The 23,003-nt window shown below is 52.1% G+C and overlaps 1 protein-coding gene across 4 annotated transcripts in view; it reads right to left on the reverse strand.

Moving 5' to 3' along the window:
- The window catches only part of ROCK2 (Rho associated coiled-coil containing protein kinase 2), a 297,338-nt gene that overhangs the window by 46,817 nt on the left and 227,518 nt on the right, over positions 1 to 23,003 (reverse strand). For all 4 annotated transcript variants that reach the window (XM_075341111.1, XM_075341114.1, XM_075341113.1 and 1 more), the window contains exons 20-21: positions 6,521 to 6,590; positions 4,486 to 4,589 (exon numbers count right to left, since the gene is read on the reverse strand). In XM_075341111.1, coding sequence (XP_075197226.1) covers positions 4,486 to 4,589; positions 6,521 to 6,590 — 174 coding nt within the window. The remainder of the gene's footprint in view (positions 1 to 4,485; positions 4,590 to 6,520; positions 6,591 to 23,003) is intronic.

The following is a 23,003-nucleotide window of genomic DNA, read 5'->3' on the forward strand; positions in this document are numbered from 1 at the left end:
GGGATCACCACTCCTTCTGCCTTCAGAGTGCTCACCGCCTGAAGAAGAGCATCGGCTCGCTCGGGGGGCGGAGATGTTCTGAAGAAACTAGTCGGAGGACGAGAGCGGAACTCTATCCTGTAACCGTGAGACAGAATGTCTCTCACCCATCGGTCTTGGACATGTGGCAACCAGGCGTCGCAAAAGCGGGAGAGCCTGCCACCGACCGAGGATGCGGTTTGGGGAGGCCGAAAGTCATGAGGAGGCCGCTTTGGGAGCGGTTCCTCCGGCGGTCTTTTTAGGACGTGACTTAGACCGCCATGACCCAAGTTCCTCTGACCCTTCTGTGGCCTGTTGGACGAGGAGAATTGAGACCTGGCTGCGGGCCGAAAGGACCGAAACCTCGATTGTACCTTCCGTTGTTGAGGTCTGTTTGGTTTGGACTGGGGTAAGGACGAGTCCTTTCCCTTGGATTGTTTAATGATTTCATCCAATTGCTCGCCAAACAGGCGGTCGCCAGAAAATGGCAAACCGGTTAAGAACTTTTTGGAAGCAGAGTCTGCCTTCCATTCACGTAGCCACATGGCCCTGCGGACTGCCACCGAATTGGCGGATGCTACCGCCGTACGGCTCGCAGAGTCCAGGACAGCATTCATGGCGTAGGACGCAAACGCCGACACCTGAGAGGTTAAGGACACAACCTGCGGAGTAGAGGCACGTGTGACTGCATTAATCTCAGACTGACAAGCTGAGATAGCTTGGAGTGCCCATACGGCTGCGAATGCCGGAGCAAAGGACGCGCCGATAGCTTCATAGATGGATTTCATCAGGAGCTCTATCTGCCTGTCAGTGGCATCCTTGAGTGATGCACCGTCTGCCACTGCAACTATGGATCTAGCCGCCAGTCTGGAGATTGGAGGATCCACCTTGGGACACTGAGCCCAACCCTTGACTACGTCAGGGGGGAAGGGATAACGTGTGTCATTAAGGCGCTTAGTAAAGCGCTTATCTGGAAAAGCTCGGTGTTTCTGGACTGTATCTCTGAAGTCGGAGTGATCAAGAAACGCACTCCGTGTACGTTTGGGAAACCTAAAATGGAATTTCTCCTGCTGAGAAGCTGACTCCTCAATCTGAGGAGTTGGAGGAGAAAGATCCAACACCTGATTGATGGACGCTATAAGGTCGTTTACTATGGCGTCCCCTTCAGGTGTATCAAGGTTGAGAGCGGCGTCAGAATCAGAGCCCTGATCTGCCATCTCCGCTTCATCCTCCAGAGAGTCCTCATGCTGAGACCCTGAACACTGTGATGAAGTCGAGGGAAGCTCCCGGCGAGCCCGCTTAGCCGGTCTGGGACTGCGGTCCGTGTCAGAGTCCTCACCGTGGGACCTATGAGTCGCCCCAGGAGCACTTTGCTGCGCCGACCGAGGGGGGCCCGAGGGAAAAGGTTCAACAGTGCCCGGGGACTGTGTTACAGGTCTGGACTGCAAAGCTTCTAGTATCTTAGCAGACCATTTATCCATAGACTCAGAAAGTTTGTCAGCGAATACTGCAAACTCTGTCCCTGTCACCTGGACAGTGGCAGCAGGTGGTTCCACCTGGGCCGAGGGTCCCACCAGTGGCAGAGGCTCCGGCTGAGTGAGTGTCACAGGGGCCGAGCATTGCACACAATGAGGGTAGGTGGAACCTGCAGGTAGCATAGCCGCACATGAGGTACAGGTTGCAAAGTAAGCCTGTGCCTTGGCACCCTTGCTTTTTGCGGACGACATGCTGTTGTCTCCTCTTAGAGCAATCAGAGAGGGTATATAGCCAAAGCACTAGTGCGGCCGTACAGAGTAAATGTATACAATATAATCATATAAATATACACTTCGGCACCCAGGGGGGCAAGCACCTAGTAACAGGTGCGGCTTACCGACCGCCCTCAGCGTTTGTGTGACCACCAGATTCCCTGCCTGTGTCTCCCAGAGCTGTGTGAGCTCGTTGAAGTTCTCCAGCGTCAGAAGTGCTGATAGGAATGGCTGCCAGCGTTCTGAGAGGAGGAGGGAGCCGTGGGCGTGCCTTAGAAAGTGCGGGAATCTGGTGCCCCACGGTGCTCAGTGAGGGGGGAGGAGGATACAAGTATGCTCCAGCCCTCAGCGCTGACGTCTAGTGCAGCGTCCCGCCCTTACCCCTGACTGGCAGGCCCGGGGGCGGGAATATGCGGTACTAGGCCGCAAAAGCCGGGGACTAAAGTTATAAGCGCGGCCGGCAAACAAGCGCGGTCAGCGCGGTAGTCCCGGCGCACAAACACAACCAGCAGCTGCTGCAGCGTCCATTAGCCAGGCGCTCTATGCGCCGTCCCCAAGGGGACACAGAGTACTTCAGAGGAGCAGGGCCTGTCCCTGACGATACCCGGTCTCCTGTCCAGCAGATTCCCCCAGGGGCTGCGGAGGGAGCACGGTCCCAGTGCCTGGTGACCGATTAGGATCCCACTTCACCCAGAGCCCCTAAGGGATGGGGAAGGAAAACAGCATGTGGCTCCAGCCTTTGTACCCGCAATGGGTACCTCAACCTTAACAACACCGCCGACCAGAGTGGGGTGAGAAGGGAGCATGCCGGGGGCCCTGTTATGGGCCCTCTTTTCTTCCATCCGATATAGTCAGCAGCTGCTGCTGACTAAATTGTTGAGCTTGCGTGCATGTGTGCCTCCTTCAACACAAAGCATAAAAACTGAGGAGCCCGTGATGCACGGGGGGGTGTATAGGCAGAGGGGAGGGGTTACACTTTTAAGTGTAATACTTTGTGTGGCCTCCGGAGGCAGAAGCTATACACCCAATTGTCTGGGTCTCCCAATGGAGCGACAAAGAAATTATATATATATATATATATATATATATAGTAAAAAAAAAAAAAAAAAAATGTAAAAATAATAAAAATCTGAATCCGCTATAGTGTGTAGATAGCTGATATATCTTGCAGCTTTCACCAGGTTTTATTGCTAATTTCAGTTTTCTCTGAGCTAGTGGGTGTAGACTATTATATCACTCATACACAGACATGAAGGACTCCTGCGTCTATGTACCATATACTGAAAAGTAGCAGCAGCAACTGGAGCATGGATGACGTTATCCAACATATATTAAGAAGCCGCCGCAGCAGCTGCATGGAGGACATTATCCAGCAGTGCTGAGCAGTGTAACTGTGAATTCAGCACAAATGAGATGTACTATTATGATATCTCCAACACTCAGCAGACAGATATGAGGGACTCCTGCATCTATGTAAGGCTAGGTTCACACTTCCGTTGTTTTGCATCAGTCACAATCCGTTGCCTTGAGGAATTACGGTATCCAGCAAAATATTTTGCAGGAATCCAGTTTTTGCCCATAGACTTCTATTAGAGATGGATTGCGACTGATGATGCTGCGTTGCATCCGCTGCGTCGTGGTCAGTCGTTTTTTAACTGACCGCCGGGCGGGAGCAACGCAGCCTGTAACATTATTTGAGCAGCGCAATCTGTAGGATTTTGCTGCGCATGCCCTATCTGGCTCCCTGCACCCGTAACCAGGATAAACATCGGGTAACCAAGCAATGCACTTTGGTTAGTTACCAGATATTTACACTGGTTACGTGTGCAGGGAGCCAGCGCTATGCGGTGTACGCTGGTATCCAAGATAAATATCGGGTAACCAAGCAAAAAGTGTTTTGCTTTTAGTTACCCGATATTTACCCTGGATACGTGTGCAAGGAGGCCGACACTTCACCACTTGGCTCCGCCCCCTCCCGCACTCCGCATGTATACTCACACACTCGCACTCACTTTTCCCCAGCCCTGCAGTCCCCGCGGCACTGACTTCCTCAGAGCCACGGCCCCGCTCGGCTCCTCCCCCCCCCCCGCACACAACGGAGTCCGACAATGATTTCTGTTCTTTGTCATCCGTTGTACAACGCATCAGTCACATGCGTCAAGCAACGCATGTGACTGATGCAAAACAACGGAAATGTGAACCTAGCCTAACACATTGAGAGCAAGCCGCAGCAGCAGCTGCATGGAGGACATTATTCAGCAGTACTGAGCAGTGTAACTGTGAATTCAGCACTGAAATGAGATGAAATATTATGATATCTCAGATACTCCTCAAACACACTCATCAGGCACAGATATGAGGGACATCTGCGTCTATGTAACACATATTTAGAAGACGCAGCAGCATGGAGGACATTATCCAGCAGTACTGAGCAGTGTAACTGTGCATGCATTCAGCACTGAAATGAGATCAACACTTACAAGAAATGAATAGAAATGTTTCTGCTCCTGCATTTGTGCAGCTGCTTTTACTTCCCTCCTCTGTAGACTTCTACAGGCCACATGTAACCTCATCAATCAATGAGGTTACCACATGTCTGGTCTCTCAAGATGGATTTAAGGAACATTTCAGAATGTAAGATAGGTTAAGGATTGAGAGTAGAGGAAAATAAGTGGCAGATTACAGGAGAAGGAGGCTGGAGCCACGGACTGTCACTTACCTCTCATCCTGGAGCTCCTGAACCTTTTGCTGCATATCCTTATAAAGCTTCCCTTGGTCTTCACACTCTTCCTTGAGTTCTCGCACCTGGGTCTTGTATAAGGTCTATGCACATAATAGATAAATAATAATAGATTAGGACCATGCTGCAATACCAGACACAGCCCATGAGGTTCTGACGACGTATTGTCAAATATGTTCACATTCAAGAAAAATACCGAAAATTATTTCTGGGTCACCATATGGGGAATGGACGACACAGGTAGATTTTATTCCACATTTGAAGGAAATATAATTTTCTCATTGACACTTTCTTTCAGGGGATAATGGGGGAAAAACTGGAAACATTTGCTGGATTTCTGTGATTCATAGCCCTATGCATTGTAAGGTTATGCTCCTCTGGGAACAAAAACGCCCCAAATGGGGAAAAAAAAACCTTTTTAGGCTCTGTGCGCACGTTGCTTTTTTTCATGCAGATTTTAATCAATACTGCAATGAAAAACACATGCTAGTAAAGTCTATGAGAATCGTGACTTGCTGTGCACATGTTGCATCTTTATTTCTTGCATATTTTGTTGCAGAAAAAAGAAGCAGCATGTCAATTATTTCTGCTTTCTTTCTACATTTGTATCATCCCCTGCAATGCTTTATGACTACAGTGGATTATAGCTCAGCACTTTGCATTACACACCTTGCATACAGCATGGTGTGCGAGGCTCTCCGTAGCTCAGTAACCTGGGGTCGTCATGGCAGTCATTGGGTCCCTGTGATCGCATTACAGGGACCCGGTCGCCAGGGAGAGGTAAGCAATACTTCTCCTTGCCTCCTGAATGCAGTGATTGCACTGATTGCAGCATTCAGAGGGTTAAACTGCCAGGAGTGTTGCGGGCACTGCTGCTGGGAGCGAGAGCCGCGTCCCAACTGTAAAATATGCCGGAGGCGATCGTGGGGTACAGCGTCTGAACCCCCGTGATCGTCATGAGTATAAAAAAATAAAACTAAAAAAAAAAAAGGCATGAAAAAACACGCAAACACGGTAAAAAATAAAAATTTGAAAACTTGCAATTTTTGGACAGACCCCTGGGACAATTTTAGTCCTTTTCTTTAAGGAAATCCACATGTAAATGAGCAGCATTTTTCAAACTCTGAAGCATCTAATGAGTGTGTGTAAAGGTCATCATGAAGGTAGGGGGAGCTGGGCATGTGTAACATCGCCTATTGTGATTGAAAATGTATGTGTTACCAGCTGTAAATACTGTAGAGGTATTACCTGTCACTGTAATCCTGTCTCTGATGATAATGAGACTTTTCTGAAAAGTCTTTTTTTTTAACGAACAGTAAGGTTGAGTCTACTTTGAGGCATTGTAGCCAGTGTGAGAATTGCAAGATCTCATTCTTTATTTTGAATACAGATTTCAATATAGAACTAAAGGTATTACAAATTTAAAAAAAAAAAAAAAAAAGCTTGACAAACAATAGGCTATTTTCTTATGCTACATTAACTTTTGTTGTATTTTCTGCATCAATGCGACGGCGCTCGTTCCATATTATATATATATATATATATATATATATATATATATACACAAACACACATACATATAAATATATATATATATATATATATATATATATATATATATATATATATATATATATATATATATATATATATATATATATATATGAGAGAGAGACACACATACACATTATATATATTTATTGTTTTTATTATATTTTTTTATTTTATTTTAATACATTTTGAACTATTTGAAAACAATAAGATAAATTTTCAGTAAAAAATAAAAAAAACTTATTTTATTTAATTTGCATGAAAGGTTTGTCCAGCTGTGATTATTTCTGCATGGGAATGTGAGCAGTCCTGATGGCTGCACATACGTGCCAGGACATGAGCACAATTGGTGCATGTCCCAGCAGATATCAGCACCGCTCAACTCCTAACACTGAAATATTGGTGCTGGAGAAACCCTTTAAGGCTCTTTTTGTTAGAGTAGATGAAAGATGCACATGCTTACAGAGAAATACTGCTCAGCCTCCAGCTGGTCTTGAAGTTCTTTCATCTGACCATCCGCATCTTGACGTTCCCTGCAGAAAACAAGACATGACAGTCATTTTTCGCAAAGCATTTCTCCTTATTAGAAGAGAACTATCGTTTTTTACTCACAAATGTCCCTCTCTGATTAGTAGCAATTAATGATGATGACATTCACATTAAAAAAAAGAAAATTTTGTTTACTTACCGTAAATTCTTTTTCTTATAGTTCCGACATGGGAGACCCAGACCATGGGGTGTATAGCTTCTGCCTCCGGAGGACACACAAAGTACTACACTAAAAGTGTAGCTCCTCCCTCCGAGCATATACACCCCCTGGATGACAAATCTAACCAGTTTAGTGCAAAAGCTGAAGGAGGACATCCACCCATAAGTAGAGATAGAGTAAAACCCGGAATAACCGGAACCTCTGTCTACAACAACAGCCGGTGAAAAACACACGGAACAAGAACTGCCAACAGGCAACAGGGAGGGTGCTGGGTCTCCCATGTCGGAACTATAAGAAAAAGAATTTACGGTAAGTAAACAAAATTCTCTTTTTCTTCATCGTTCCTTATGGGAGACCCAGACCATGGGACGTTCCAAAGCAGTCCATGGGTGGGAAATAAACAAACTGAGAAGTAGGCAAAACCTAACTTCACAAATGGGCGACAGCCGCCTGAAGGATGCGTCTGCCCAAGCTCGCATCTGCTGAAGCATCAGCATGCACTTGGTAGTACTTCGAAAAGGTGTGCAGACTAGACCAAGTGGCAGCCTGACAGACTTGCTGAGCCGTAGCCTGGTGCCTGAAAGCCCAGGAGGCACCGACAGCTCTGGTCGAGTGCGCCTTAATCCCTGGCGGTGGAGGCACCTGAGAACATTGGTAGGCATCGGATATGGCCGACCTAATCCAACGAGCTAGGGTCGGTTTAGAAGCCGAGAGACCCTTGCGCTGACCCGTGGTTAGTACAAAAAGAGAGGTGCACCGCCTAAGGGCAGCGGTGCGTGACACATAGATCCGGAGCGCCCGCACCAAATCCAAGGTATGCAACGCTTTCTCAAAGCGATGTACAGGGGCCGGACAAAGGGAAGGCAATGAAATGTCCTGGTTAAGGTGGAAAGGAGACACCACCTTAGGGAGAAAGTCCGGAGTCGGACGGAGAACCACCTTGTCTTGGTGAAAAACCAAAAAGGGTGACTCCGAAGAAAGCGCAGCCAAATCAGAGACTCTCCTGAGAGAAGTTATGGCCACCAGAAAGACCACTTTCTGTGAAAGTCGAAACAAAGAAACCTCCCTAAGAGGCTCAAAGGGGGGTTTCTGTAAGGCCGTGAGGACCAGATTAAGGTCCCAGGGATCCAAAGGCCGCCGGTAAGGAGGAATGATGTGAGATGCGCCCTGCATGAAGGTGCGCACCTGAGCCAGTCGGGCGATACGCCGCTGGAACAAGACTGACAGAGCCGAGACCTGTCCCTTGAGGGAATTGAGGGATAGTCCTAGCTGCAGACCGGACTGTAGAAAGGACAGGATGGTTGGCAAAGAAAACGGCCAAGGAGCATGGCCGGAAGAGCGACACCAGGACAGGAAAATCCTCCAAGTCCTGTGGTAAATCCTAGCCGAGGAAGACTTCCGAGCCTGAGTCATAGTGGAGATGACCTCGGAAGGAATGCCTGAAGCCGTCAGGATCCAGGACTCAAGAGCCACGCCGTCAATCTGAGAGCCGCAGAATTCTGGCGGAAAAACGAACCTTGAGAGAGAAGGTCTGGGCGGTCCAGGAGATGCCACGGCATTTCTACGGACAGACGGAGCAGGACTGGGTACCAAGCTCGCCTGGACCAGTCTGGAGCAATGATTATGACCCGACGGCCCTCCGTTCTGATCTTGCGCAGGACCCTGGGCAAGAGAGCTAGAGGGGGAAACACGTAGGCCAGACGGAACTGTGACCAATCTTGAACCAGCGCGTCCGCTGCCAAGGCCTGAGGATCGTGGGAGCGAGCCATGTAAACCGGGACCTTGTTGTTGTGCCGGGATGCCATTAGATCCACTTCCGGAGTGCCCCACTTGCGTCAGATTGACCTGAACACTGCCGGATGCAGGGCCCACTCGCCGCCGTCCACGGTTTGACGGCTGAGATAATCTGCCTCCCAGTTTTCTACTCCTGGGATGTGGACTGCGGATATGGTGGACTTGGAGTCCTCCGTTCACTGAAGGATACGTTGAACTTCCAACATTGCTAGGCGGCTGCGAGTCCCGCCCTGGTGATTGATGTAGGCAACTGCTGTCGCGTTGTCTGACTGGACTCGAATGTGCTTGCCCGCCAACAGATGGTGAAAGGCTACGAGAGCTAGGAGCACAGCTCTGATTTCCAGCACATTGATCGAGAGGGCTGATTCGGACGGGGTCCAAGTGCCCTGTGCTCGGTGGTGGAGAAACACTGCTCCCCAGCCGGATAGACTGGCATCCGTGGTGAGAATCACCCCGGACGGGGCCAGAAAGGAGCGTCCCTGGGACAGAGAGAGGGGCCGAAGCCACCACTGAAGAGAGCTCCTGGTCTGTGGCGACAGAGCCACTAGCCTGTGCAAGGAAGAGGTCCGCTTGTCCCAACAGCGGAGAATGTCCAGCTGCAGGGGACGCAGATGGAACTGGGCAAAGGGAACCGCTTCCATTGACGCCACCATCTGACCCAGCACCTGCATGAGGTGCCTGATGGAATGACGGCGGGGCCTCAACAGAGAGCGCACCGCCAGATGGAGGGACTGCTGTTTGACTAAGGGCAGCTTCACAAGTGCCGGCAGAGTCTCGAATTGCATCCCTAGGTACGTAAGTTCCTGGGTCGGGGTCAGAGTGGACTTGGGCAGATTGACAAGCCACCCGAATTGAACAAGCGTGGCGAGAGTGAGCGAGACACTCCGCTGACAGTCTGCACTGGATGAAGCCTTGACTAGAAGGTCGTCCAGGTAAGGGATCACTGCCAACCCCTGGAGGTGCAGAACCGCAACCACTGCTGCCATGACCTTGGTGAATACACGAGGGGCCGTGGCTAACCCAAAGGGGAGAGCCACGAATTGGAAATGTTCCTCTCCGATTGCAAAACGTAGCCAACGCTGGTGTGAAACTGCAATTGGCACATGCAGATAGGCATCTCTGATGTCGATGGATGCTAGAAAATCTCCCTGGGTCATTGAGGCAATGACCGATCGCAGAGATTCCATGCGAAAGTGCCGCACCTGAACATGCTTGTTGAGAAGCTTGAGATCCAGGATGGGACGGAAGGAACCGTCCTTCTTGGGGACTAGGAAGAGGTTTGAGTAGAAACCTCTGAACCTTTCCCGGGCGGGCACCGGAACAATTACTCCGTTGGCCTGCAGGGATGCCACGGCCTGTGAGAAGGCGGCGACTTTGGAGCAGGGGGGAGTGGACAGAAAAAATCTGTTTGGCGGGCTGGAAGAAAATTCTATCCTGTAGCCGTGGGAGATGATATCCCGCACCCACTGATCGGAGACGTGTTGAAACCACACGTCGCCAAAGTGGGAGAGCCTGCCACCGACCAAGGACGTTGCTGGCGCAGCCAGATAGTCAAGAGGAGGCTGCCTTAGTGGCAGCGGCTCCTCCGTTCTTCTGAGGACGCGGCTTCGCGCGCCAGCTGGGTTTTCGATCCTTGGCTGAGTTAGTGGACGAAGCTGAGGGCTTAGAGGATGACCAGTTAGAGGAACGAAAGGAACGAAACCTCGACTGGTTCCTGCCCTGGACAGGTTTCCTGGTTTTAGTTTGTGGCAAGGAAGTACTGTTCCCGCCAGTAGCTTCCTTAATAATTTCATCCAGTTGTTCACCGAACAGCCGGGACCCAGCGAAGGGGAGCCCAGCAAGGTACTTCTTGGAAGAAGCGTCTGCTTTCCATTCTCGAAGCCACAGGATCCTGCGGATCGCGAGTGAGTTAGCGGAAGCCACCGCCGTGCGGTGAGAAGCCTCCAGAATGGCAGACATGGCATAGGATGAAAAAGCCGAAGCCTGGGAAGTTAAGGCAACCATTTCGGGTATAGAGTCCCTGGCGAGGGAATGTATCTCCGCCAGAGAAGCAGAGACTGCTTTAAGAGCCCACACTGCTGCAAAGGACGGGGAGAACGAGGCCCCTGCCGCCTCATATACAGATTTGGCCAGAAGGTCAACCTGGCGGTCAGTGGGATCCTTAAGTGAGGTGCCATCGGCCACAGATACAACTGTCCGGGCTGAGATTCTAGACACCGGAGGATCCACCTTTGGTGACTGAGCCCACTCCTTGACCACTTCTGGTGGAAAGGGAAAACGGTCATCAGAACTACGCTTTGGGAAGCGTTTGTCAGGACAGGCCCTGGGCTTGGTCACAGTGGCCTGAAAACTGGAGTGGTTAAAAAACATACTCCTTGCTCTCTTAGATGAGGTAAACTGGTGTTTTTCTACCAGAGAGGCTTGTTCCTCTGACACTGGTGGATTGAGGTTCAGTACGGAGTTAATGGACGCAATCAAGTCACTAACATCCGCATCACCCTCGGATAGATCAATGGGGTACATAGAGGTAGCGTCCGAGCCCACAGTAAAGGCATCCTCCTCGCCCTGCAATTCAGCTCGTGAATCAGAGCCGTGGGACGAGGAGGGAGAAGAGTCCCTGCGTCTCCGTTTAGGAGGGCGGGGTCCGGGAACAGATAAAAAATCCTCTGTGAGCTCTGGAGAGCGAGTCGGAACAGCAGAGGCGCCCTGAGAAGGGGGCTGATGCATGGTCAGCAGAGTCCGGGACAACTGTCCCATGGAGTCGGCAAAGGACTGGGAGATAGCCTTAGAAAACGATGCTACCCAAGCCGGGGGTTCAGCCACCGGGGCTGGAGCAGCCGGAGAGACCCCTGGGGAGGCTCCAGGCTGAGGCACCACCATGTTAGAGCAGGCATCACAATGTGGATATGTGCTCGGCTCAGGCAGTATGAGCTTACATGCAGTGCATATAGAGTAAAGCCTTGCAGCCTTGCTCCTAGTGAGAGACATGCTGCTGAGGTGGAGGCTCTGCAGTAAGAAACACACTCCTTCAGAATGACCCCCAGAGAGTGTATAATAAAGTCCACAACCAGAGGTTGTGGCTTACCAGACCGCTTTTTGTGTGCCCTCCGGATTCCACAGCTCGGACCCCCAGCCAGATGCAGAGCTGCAGCAGCCAGCGCCGATCAGTGTGTGAACGCTGATAAAGCTTTTGTGCTCCCCCCTCCTGAGAACCATAGCTTTTTTATTTTTCTGTCAGTAGCCATATGAGGATTTTTTATCTTTGCAGGACGAGCTGTATTCTTCATCTTTAATTTTTCTATTCATTGTACTGGAAAATGGGCGTAAAAAAAAATGTTATGGAGTTGTTTTTTTTTTTCTTTGTATTTCACCACACTATTTTACGGTGAGTACACAAAAATCCGTTTTTCTCTGACGCCTCATTGGGGGACACAGGACCATGGGACGTCCTAAAGCAGTCCATGGGTGGGAAACATAAAAGAAGACAACACAACCCAAGGACTAGGAACCAGTCCCACACAGCCTGGAGCGTCTACTGAGAGAGGTGCTCTACTGCCGTTTGCAGAATTGTCCTACCCAGATTTGCCTCAGTTGAAACCTGGGTATGGACTCTGTAATGCTTTGAAAACGTAGGCTAGACCAGGTCGCAGCCTTACACACCTGTTCCACTGAAGCCTGATGCCGAATGGCCCACGAAGCGCCAACTGCTCGCGTGGAATGAGCCCGCAGCCCACTAGGAATGGGTTTGAGTTGCAAGCGGTAGACTTCCTGGATCGCAGAGCGAATCCAGCGAGCCAGAGTCGCCTTTGAAGCTGCCTGTCCCTTCTTAGGCCCCTCAGGAATGACAAACAAAGAGTCTGTTTTCCTAAAGGGGGCTGTCCTGGATATGTAATATCTGAGGGCTCTGACGAGATCTAACGAATGCAGAGACCTTTCCACCCTATGAACTGGGTGTGGACAAAAGGCAGGCAGAACAATGTCCTCGTTCAAATGAAACGAGGTAAGAACCTTTGGAAGGAAATCCGGAAGGGGGCACAGAACCACCTAGTCCTGGTGAAAGATCAGGAAAGGCTCGCGGCAAGAGAGTGCTGCCAGCTCCTAAACCCGTCTGATGGACGTAATTGCCACCAGGAATGTTACCTTCCAGGACAGAAGAGCAAGGGAGGATTCCTTGAGGGGTCAAAGGGAGACCTCTGGAGACCGTCCAGAACAAGGTTGAGGTCCCATGGGTCCAGCGGCCGTTTGTACGGGGGAACTAGATGGGAAACGCCCTGGAGGAAGGTCTTGACTTGCGGTTTTTGAGCCAGGCGGCATTGGTAGAAGATTGAGAGCGCTGAGACCTGCCCTTTAAGGGAACTGAGAGCCAACCCCGCTTGCAAGCCAGACTGTAGAAAGTCGAGAATTCTGGGGATGGCCAGAGGCATAGGCTGGACGTTAGTTTCTCTGCACCATGAAAGGAAGATTTGCCATGTACGGTGGTAAATGCGGGATGAAGCAGGCTTTCGGGTGCTGATCATGGTGGAAATAACCGCGGGGGAGAATCCCGCTCTTTTTAATACCCAGGTCTCTATGGCCATGCCGTCAGCTTCAGGGCTCTGGAGTTCTGATGGGAAATGGGCCCTTGGGTCAGCAAGTCTGGGATGTCTGGAAGGCGCCACGGTGCGTCTGTGAGCATTTGTAATAATTCGGCTTACCAGGCGCGCCTGGGCCAGTCTGGTGCTATCAGTATCACCGGGACTCCCTCTGCCTTGATCTTCCTGATCACCCGCGGCAGCAGGGGTAGAGGTGGAAATATGTAAGGCAGGCGGAAGTGGTGCCAGGAGCAGACTAGAGCATCCGCGCCGATGGACTGCGGGTCGCGTGACCTGGCTATGAATGCGGGTACCTTTGCATTCAACCTTGAGGCCATTAGATCCACGTCTGGTGTGCCCAAGCGAGTGCAGATGTGTAGAAACACATCTGGGTCTAGAGACCATTCTCCGGCGGCCAGGCCTTGGCGACTTAGAAAGTCTGCTGCCCAGTTCTCTACCCCAGGTATGTGTACCGCTGATATCACTGATCCCGTCGATTCGGCCCAGCTGAGGATCTTGTGGACCTCGAAATAAGCCGCTTTGCTGCGGGTGCCCCCCTGCCGATTGATATAGGCTACAGCTGTCGCATTGTCCGATTGGACTCGAATCTGACGACCCGCTAGCAGAGGGCAGAACGCTCTGAGCGCGAGGAAGATCGCACGGATTTCCAGGGTGTTATGGGTAGGGAAGACTCCTGGGGCGTCCAACGTCCTTGAGCAGTGTGGTGCCGGTACACTGCTCCCCAGCCTAGGAGGCTGGCGTCCATGGTCAGGACCAGCCAGTTCACTGGGAGAAAGGATCTCCCCTTCGATAGGGATGAGGACCGAAGCCACCAGCGGAGTGCGTACCTGACTGAAGGCGTCAGGTGAAGATGTCTGTCCAGGGAGAAGAGGCTCTTGTCCCAGGCCGCTAGAAGGGCTAGCTGCAGTGGTCGGAGGTGCAGTTGAGCAAAGGGTACTGCTTCCATAGCCGCCACCATCCTGCCGAGCACTTTCATGCTGAATCGAATGGAGCGAGACGGAGGACGTAGAAGGCAACGTACCGCTCGTTGAAGAGCGATCGCCTTGTCCTGAGGGAGAAGGATCAAGCCCCGACGTGTGTCCAGGGACATGCCCAGGAAGGTGATGGATCGTGATGGGACCGGGGATGTTTTGTCCAGATTCACTAGCCACCCTAAGCGGGATAGGGTGTCCACAGTGATCTGTACGCTGGTTGAGCAGTCGCGGAAGGAGGGGGCCTTGATGAGGAGGTCGTCCAAGTAAGGGAGAATGACCACTCCCCTGGCGTGAAGGACGCTCATGGCGGCCGCCATGACTTTGGTGAAGACCCTTGGTGCGGTGGCAAGGCCGAAGGGTAGAGCTACGAATTGAAAGTGGGAGTCCTGAATTGCAAAGCGGGATCTGGGGCGATGGGTATGTGCAGGTACGCGTCCTTGATGTCTATGGATGCGAGGAATTCCCCTTCGACCATGGATGCAATAATGGACCTTAGGGACTTCATTCTGAATCTCCGTACGTGCACATGCTTGTTTAGGTGTTTGAGGTCCAGGATGGGTCGAACTGACCCATCCTTTTTGGGGACCACAAAGAGGTTGTAATAAAAACCCCCGAACTTCTCGTTGTCTGGGACAGGTATTATCACTCCTGCTGTTAGAACTGACTCGGGTCCGAAATTCTATGTGGTAACCAGAAGACACAAGGTCTCGCACCCATTTGTCGTCTGAGGTGGCAGCCCAAATGTGTTGAAAGAGCCGCAGTCGATCTCCTACAATGAGTGTGTCTTCCGGGGGGGGCCGAAGGAGTCATGAGGGGGGAAAACGTCGTGGCCGAGTCTCCCTAGTCCTGGACTGTTTATCACGAAGTAGGTTTCGGGGAGAGCTGAGAAGGTCGGTGCCTGCGTAGTCCGTGGCTGGTGGCGTGGACAGCACGGGGTGTCGACCAACCAAATAAGTTCCGAAAGGAGTGGAACGAGGACTGTGGACGTCTGGTGAAGGACGTCCTGGACTTCAGCTGGGGGAGGGAGGTACTCTTTCCTCCCGTGGCGTCAGAAATGAGCTTGTCCAGACGTTCGCTAAACAATCAGTCTGGAAAAAAGGGGAGGCCCGTGAGAGACTTCTTGGAGGCAGAGTCCGCTCGCCATTGTCGGAGCCAGAGCGCTCTACAGATGGCTATGGTATTTGAGGCGGCAAACGCTGCGCAGGTAGCAGCGTCCATGGAGGCCTGCATGAGGTACTCCGCCGCAGCGGCAATTTGAGCTGTTACCTCTGTGAAGGTATGAGTGAACTGGGATTCCTCAAGCGAAGTGTTAAGGGATTCTGCCCAAACCGAGATCGCCTTTGCGACCCACACAGAGGCAAAGGAGGGCGAGAGGGAGGAACCCGCAGCCTCAAAAGCAGACCGGGCGAGGCGCTCCACCTGTCTTGTCTGTCGGGTCCTTGATGGAGGAACCATCGGGTAAAGACAGGAGCGTCTTTGTGGTAAGGCGGGAGACCGGGGGGTCGACCGAGGGCGGATCGGCCCAGCCCTTAGGGGCAGGTGAGGCAAAAGGGTACCGGGACTCCATGAGTTTTCGGTTACCGAAGCGCCTGTCAGCCTTCTCCCTTTGCTTTGTGAGTATATCCTGAAACTCAGGGTGATCAGCGAAAACCTTTTGGGGTTTCCTTGCCCTCTTAAAGGAGACCGCATGGTCAGTGGTAGTGGATGGGGGATCCTCCACATGCAGAGTTTGGTTGATTGCTGCTATAAGGGAGTCTATTGCAGTTTGATCATCTGGGGAGGCTGAAACCAAGGAATCCTCCTGGTACAAACAGCATTCTCCCTCCTCCAGCTCTTCAGAAGCAGTGGAGCGTGTGGGAGAGCCTGCCCTGTGTGCTCCCGAGGGAGAGCCCGCTGGAGACACTCGGCCGTGTGCTTTTTTCCTGATCCCTGCAACCGATGAAGCATGTGCCCGGATTACTTCAGAAGGATCCTCCATAGGGGTATCCTCAGGCTGCGTTCCGTCCAGGGACCCAGAAGGGTGTGGAGGACGACATTGCATAGCCAGCACCAAGTTCTGTGACAGTTTTTCCCTGGATTGGGACAGAAACTGTGCCCATTCCGGTGGGCTGGGAGCCCTAGGCTCTAGGCTGACTGTTGCGGCGGTGGTGGCAGGGGGGGGTCTTGGAGAGCTATAGGGGCACCGGACTCACAGAGTGAAGAGGTGTGTTTATGTGGTAGCCCAACGTGGCAGGCAGTGCAGGCTGAATAATAGACTATGTGAGCTTTAGCCCTCTTAGTGCCTTTTGAATTCTGCATGTTCCTGATAGGAGTATGCTAGGAGGGGGAGCAATGCTCAGCAGAGCTACAGTGAGCAGCACCTTACCAGAATCAGCCGATGGCTGGAGATCTTCCCACGCTTTCCAGGGGGGCGGGGCTTATCGCGGTCGCGGGTGGCAGGGCTTAGCACTAAAAGAGCGCGAAGAAGTAGTCAGTGTGCCCCCCCCCGCTGTGGGTAGTAAAAAACGTCGGGAAAGGAGCTTCTACTAGATTTCCTCCCTCTCCCTCTAGTCAGCACACAGCATGTCACTGGTGGTTATCAGCGGGCTTTTCTGCTAGATCAAATAAACAGAGCAGATAATAAACAGAGCAGATAATAAACAGCATGAGTCCCTGAGCTCTGTGATTCTCTAGCCACCCCCTCCCCCCTGCCACTGGGAAGTTATCTGTGCAGGAGTTTGCAAACAGGAGGGACTTCCCCCCTCCTCCAGCCAGCAAGCTAGGGAAAAGTTAAACACTGTTCAGGATTCCTGGGGCTCTCTTCCTTGCATTAGCCAAGGACTTTCTCATAATAAATACTGTATATTCAGCCCTGGGAGCCTTTCCTGCACAGCCTTTTCTCCCTTTGTCTGGGAAACCAGTCAGAGGGGATCTCACCTTAAACACTGCTTCAATCCAGGCAGTGATAATAGCAGAGTCAGCTTCCTGTATCCGGTCACAAAGGTGCCATATTCAACTCCGAGCCTGCAAAGAGGGGCTGAGGAATTTATGTCATATTCAACTCAGAGCCTGCGAAGAGGGGCTGAGGAATTGTGCCTCTGCCCTGGGCTTTGGAAAATCTGTGTCTCTGGAACCTGTCATCCAGCCCAGGATCCAGCGTCTCGGGAGGGGGTACGTGTAGGCAACACTTCACGTTCCCGCCCGTTGATGGTAGTGGGAGCTCAGTCCCAAAAGGAAACCGTCACCCTCAAAAAGAAGGGAATTTTGTTTACTTACCGTAAATTCCTTTTCTTCTAGCTCTAATTGGGAGACCCAGACAATTGGGTGTATAGGCTATGCCTCCGGAGGCTGCACAAAGTATTACACTCAAAAGTGTTAAGCCCCTCCCCTTCTGCCTATACACCCCCCGTGCTCTCACGGGATCCTCAGTTTTGGTGCAAAAGCAAGAAGGAGGAAAAAATTATAAACTGGTTTAAAGTAGATTCAATCCGAAGGAGTATCGGAGAACTGAAACCATTCAACATGAACAACATGTGTACACAAAAAAACAGGGGCGGGTGCTGGGTCTCCCAATTAGAGCTAGAAGAAAAGGAATTTACGGTAAGTAAATAAAATTCCCTTCTTCTTTGTCGCTCTATTGGAAGACCCAGACAATTGGGATGTCCAAAAGCAATCCCTGGGTGGGTAAAGAATACCTCATAATAGAGCCGTAAAACGGCCCCTTCCTACAGGTGGGCAACCGCCGCCTGAAGGACACGTCTGCCTATGCTGGCATCCGCCGAAGCATAGGTATGCACCTGATAGTGTTTCGTGAAAGTGTGCAGGCTCGACCAGGTAGCCGCCTGACACACCTGCTGAGCCGTAGCCTGGTGCCTCAAAGCCCAGGACGCGTCCACGGCTCTGGTAGAATGGGCCTTCAGCCCTGAGAGAACCGGAAGCCCAGCCGAACGGTAGGCTTCGAAAATTGGCTCCTTGATCCACCGAGTCAAGGTTGATTTGGAAGCCTGTGACCCTTTACGCTGGCCAGCGACAAGGACAAAGAGTGCCTCCGAGCGGCGCAGGGGCGCCGTACGAGAAATGTAGAGTCTGAGTGCTCTCACTAGATCTAACAAGTGCAAATCCTTTTCACATTGGTGAACTGGATGAGGACAAAAAGAAGGTAAGGAGATATCCTGATTGAGATGAAAGGGGGATACCACCTTAGGGAGAAATTCCGGAACCGGACGCAGAACCACCTTGTCCTGGTGAAAACCATGAAAGGGGCCTTGCATGACAGCGCTGCTAGCTCAGACACTCTCCGAAGTGAAGTGACTGGTACTAGAAAAACCACTTCCTGCGAAAGGCGTGAGAGAGAAATATCTCTCATTAGCTGGAATGGTGGTTTCTGAAGAACATCAGCACCCTGTTCAGATCCGAAGGTTGTAACGGCCGCTTGTAAAAAGGAACGATGTGACAAACCCCCTGCAGGAACATGCGTACCTGTGGAAGTCTGGCTAGGCGCTTCTGGAAAACACACAGAGAGCACTGAGACTTGTCCCTTAAGGGAGCCGAGCGACGAACCCTTTTCCAGTCCAAATTGAACGAAGGACAGGGAGGGGGGCAAGGCAAATGGCCAGGGAGAAAAAAACCCTGAGCAGAGCACCACGACAGGAATATTTTCCGCGTCCTGTGGTAGAGCTTGGCGGACGTTTGTTTACTAGCCTGACTCATAGTGGCAATGGCTTCTTGAGATAATCCTGAAGACGCTAGAATCCAGGACTCAATGGCCACACCGCCAGGTTGATGGCCCCAGAATTCAGATGGAAAAAACGGCCCTTGAGACAGCAATTCTGGTCGGTCTGGCAGTGCCCCCGGTTGGCCGACCGTGAGATGCCACAGATCCGGGACCACGACCTCCTCGGCCAGTCTGGAGCGACGAGGATGACGCGGCGGCAGCCGCGGCAGTCTGCCGTGATCTTGCGTAACACACTGAGCAACAGTGCCAATGGTGGGAGCACGTAAGTAAGCTGAAACTGCGACCAGTGTTGAACTAAGGCGTCTGTCGCCATAGCTCTGGGATCTTAAGACTGTGCCATGAACGTCGGTACCTTGTTGTGGTGCCGGAACGCAATTAGGTCGACGTCCGGCATGCCCTAGCGGCAACATATCTCGTGAAACCCGTCCTGGTGAAGGGACCCTTGCTCTGCGTCCATGCCCTGGCGACTGAGAAAGTCTGCTCCCAAGTGTTCCACGCCTGGGATGTGAACTGTGGATATGGTGGAGGCTGTGGATTCCATCCACAGCAGAAGCCGCCGGACTGTAAGCCACCGCTGTGGAGTTGTCCGACTGAATTCGGATCTTCTTGCCTTCCAGCCACTGCTGGAACGCTTTTAGGGCGAGATACACTGCTCTGATCTCCAGAACATTGATCAGAAGCGAGGACTCAATGGTGAGTCCACGTACCTTGAGCCCTGTGGTGGAGAAAAAACTGCTCCCCACTGAAACCGACTCACGTCCGTCGTGACCACTGCCCAGGATGGGAGAAGGAAGGAATTTCCCCTCGACAATGAAGTGGTATGCCTGAGAGAGGTAGACGTTCCTGTTGAGGAACGTCGGTTTCCTGTCTCCTTGCGTAGGAGTCCCTTTGGAGAGGACGCTGGTGAACACTGCGTGAAAGGGACTGCCCCCATTGCTGCCACCATCTTCCCGAGGAAGTGCGTGGGGCGCCTCAAGGGGAGTGACTGACCTAGAGATTGCACCCCCGTCTGTAGTGAACGGTGTTTGTTCAGCGGAAGCTTCACTATCGCTGAGAAGGTATGACAACTCCATGTCAAGATATGTCAGCGATTGGGCCGGTGTCAGATTTGACTTTGGAAAATTGATGATCCACCCGAAAGTCTGGAGAGTATCCAGAGTAGCGGTGAGGCTGTGCTGGCATGCCTCTTGAGAGGGAGCCTTGACCAGCAGATCGTCTAAGTAAGGGATCACCGAGTGACCCTGAGAGTGTTTGTGGAGCAGTTTTAGGTCCAGGACAGGACGGAAAGATCCGTCCTTCTTGGGGACCACAAACAGGTTGGAGTAAAAACCGTGACCCTGTTGCTGAAGAGGAACCGGGATCACCACTCCTTCTGTCTTCAGAGTGCCCAGCGCCTGCAGAAGAGCATCGGCTCGCTCGGGAGGCGGAGATGTTCTGAAAAATCAAGTCGAAGGACGAGAGTTGACTCTATCCTGTGACGGTGAGACAGAATGTCTCACACCCAACGGTCCTTAACCTGTGGCAGCGAAAAGTCTGAAAAGCGGGAGAGCCTGCCTCCGACCGAGGATGCGGTGTGAGGGCCGTAGGTCATGAGGAAGCCGCCTTGGTGGCGGCACCTCCTGCGGTTTTTTAAAAGCGTGCCTTAGACCGCCATGGATCGGAGTTCCTCTGACCCTTCTGAGGACGACTGGGCGAGGAGAATTGGGACCTGCCCGCGCCCGGAAAGGACCGAAACCTCGACTGTCCGATTCTCTGTTGGGGTAATCTTGGTTTGGTCTGGGGTAAGGATGTTTCCTTTCCCAGGATTGGTTGATGATTTCATCCAGCCTCTCACCAAACAAACGGTCGCCAGAAAATGGCAAACCGGTTAAGCACTTTTTTGGAAGCTGAATCTGCCTTCCATTCCCGAAGCCACAAGGCCCTGCGTATTGCCACCGAATTGTCGGCTGCAACCGCTGTACGGCTCGCAGAGTCCAGGACAGCATTAACAGCGTAGGACGCAATGCCGAAGTTTGAGAGGTTACAGACGCCACTTGCGGCGCAGACGTACGTGTAAGTGCGTCAATTTGCGCCTGACCCGCTGCAATAGCTTGGAGCGCCCATACGGCTGCGAATGCTGGAGCAAAAGACGCGCCGATGGCTTCATAGATGGATTTCCACCAGAGCTCCATCTGTCTGTCCGTGGCATCCCTGAGCGAATCCCCATCTTCAACTGCCACTATGGATCTAGCCGCCAGTCTAGAGATTGGAGAATCCACCTTGGGACACTGAGTCCAGCCCTGACCACGTCAGGGGGGAAGGGATAACGTGTATCCTTAAAGCGCTTGGAAGAAACGCTTATCCGGACAAACTCGGTGTGTCTGGACTGCCTCTGAGACGTCAGAGTGATCCAGAAACCTACTCGCTGTACTCTTGGGGGACCTTGAAAAAGGTGACCCTTCTGCTGGATGAGCTGAGAGAGAAACATCCAGCATCATTTTTATGGACGCAATAAGAGCATTCACTATGGCGTCCGTCTCAGGGATATCAAGGTAGAGAGCGGCATCAGGATCAGAACCCTGATCAGCTACCTCCTCTTCTGATACAGAGAGTCATTTCTCTGAGACCCTGAACAATGTGATGAGGTCGAGGGGGTTGTCTAAGCGAGCTCGCCTAGGCGGTCTGGGACTGCGGTTCGTGTCAGAGACTTCACCCTGGGATCTATGAGACACCCCGGGGGAACATTGTTGTTCCAACTGAGGGGAATAGAGGGCAGTGTTGTACAGTGCCCATGGTCTGAGATACCAGTCTGGACTGCAAGCTTCTAGTATTTTAGCCATTTGTCCCTGGGACCCCTTGAGCAGAGGCTGAACAAATGCCACAGGGGTCCACCATGAGGGTCAATGGAACCTGCCGGATTGCACATGCGGCGCTGGCAGCGTAGTAAGCCTGTGTTTTGTTGCTCCTTGAGCCACACCACAGGGTATATGACCAGGAAATTGACTGTGCACCATACAGTGTAAAGTATAGCAAAGATGTAAACTCTAAACACACTACTACACCAGTGTAATCAGCACCTCAGGTGCTGCTTACCGCCCGCTTAAGGCGGTTGTGTGGCCCCCTGAACTCGTGCCTGGGTCCCCCAGCGTTTGTCTCCCCTCTGCAGCGTCCTAGGAGCTGACAGTAATGGCTGCCGGCGTCCTGAGGAGATGAGGGAGTCGTGGGTGTGACCGAGAAAGTGCGGGAGTTGGAGTCACACGGTACACAGTGAGGGGGTTGGAGTATGCAAAGCATGCTCCAGCCCTCAGTGCTGCGCCCTCAGTGCTGCTCGTCCTGTGCAGCGTCCCGCCCTTCCCCTGACTGGCAGGGCTGAGGGCGGGAAGAACGGAGACTAGGCCCAAAAAGCCGGGGACTCTAGTTATAAGCGCGGCCGCCGTAAAAGCGCGGCCAGCGCAGAGTCCCCGTCGCACTACAAGTCCCAGCCGCGCCTAAGTAAAAACAATGGCGGCGGCGGTCAGCGCGGCCGTCCCCATACACAAATACACTCAGCACCGCTGCAGTGTATAATGGCACCAAAGGCGGTCAGCGCCGCAGTCCCCGGTGCACTAGCACACCCAGCAATGCTGGAGTGCTGCTGTGCGCGGTCCCAACGGGGACACAGAGTACCTCAAAGATGCAGGGCCCTGTCCCTGATCGATACCCGGCTCCTATCCAGCAGGCTCCTCAGGAGTTGTGGATAAGTACGGTCTCAGTGCCTGGAGACCGATCCTGGATCCCACTTCACCCAGAGCCCTAAGGGGGATGGGGAAGGAAAGCAGCATGTGGGCTCCAGCCTCCGTACCCGCAATGGATACCTCAACCTTAACAAACACCGCCGACAAAAGTGGGGTGAGAAGGGAGCATGCTGGGGGCCCTATATGGGCCCTCTTTTCTTCCATACGAAATAGTCAGCAGCTGCTGCTGACTAATCTGTGGAGCTATGTGTGCAGGTCTGCCTCCTTCGCACAAAGCAAAAAAACTGAGGATCCCGTGAGAGCACGGGGGGTGTATAGGCAGAAGGGGAGGGGCTTAACACTTTTGAGTGTAATACTTTGTGCAGCCTCCGGAGGCATAGCCTATACACCCAATTGTCTGGGTCTCCCAATAGAGCGACAAAGAAATAACAAACACTGAAAGGAAGTGCC

The sequence above is a fragment of the Anomaloglossus baeobatrachus genome, chromosome 3 (genome assembly GCF_048569485.1).
Source record: "Anomaloglossus baeobatrachus isolate aAnoBae1 chromosome 3, aAnoBae1.hap1, whole genome shotgun sequence".
Lineage (NCBI taxonomy): Eukaryota > Metazoa > Chordata > Amphibia > Anura > Aromobatidae > Anomaloglossus > Anomaloglossus baeobatrachus.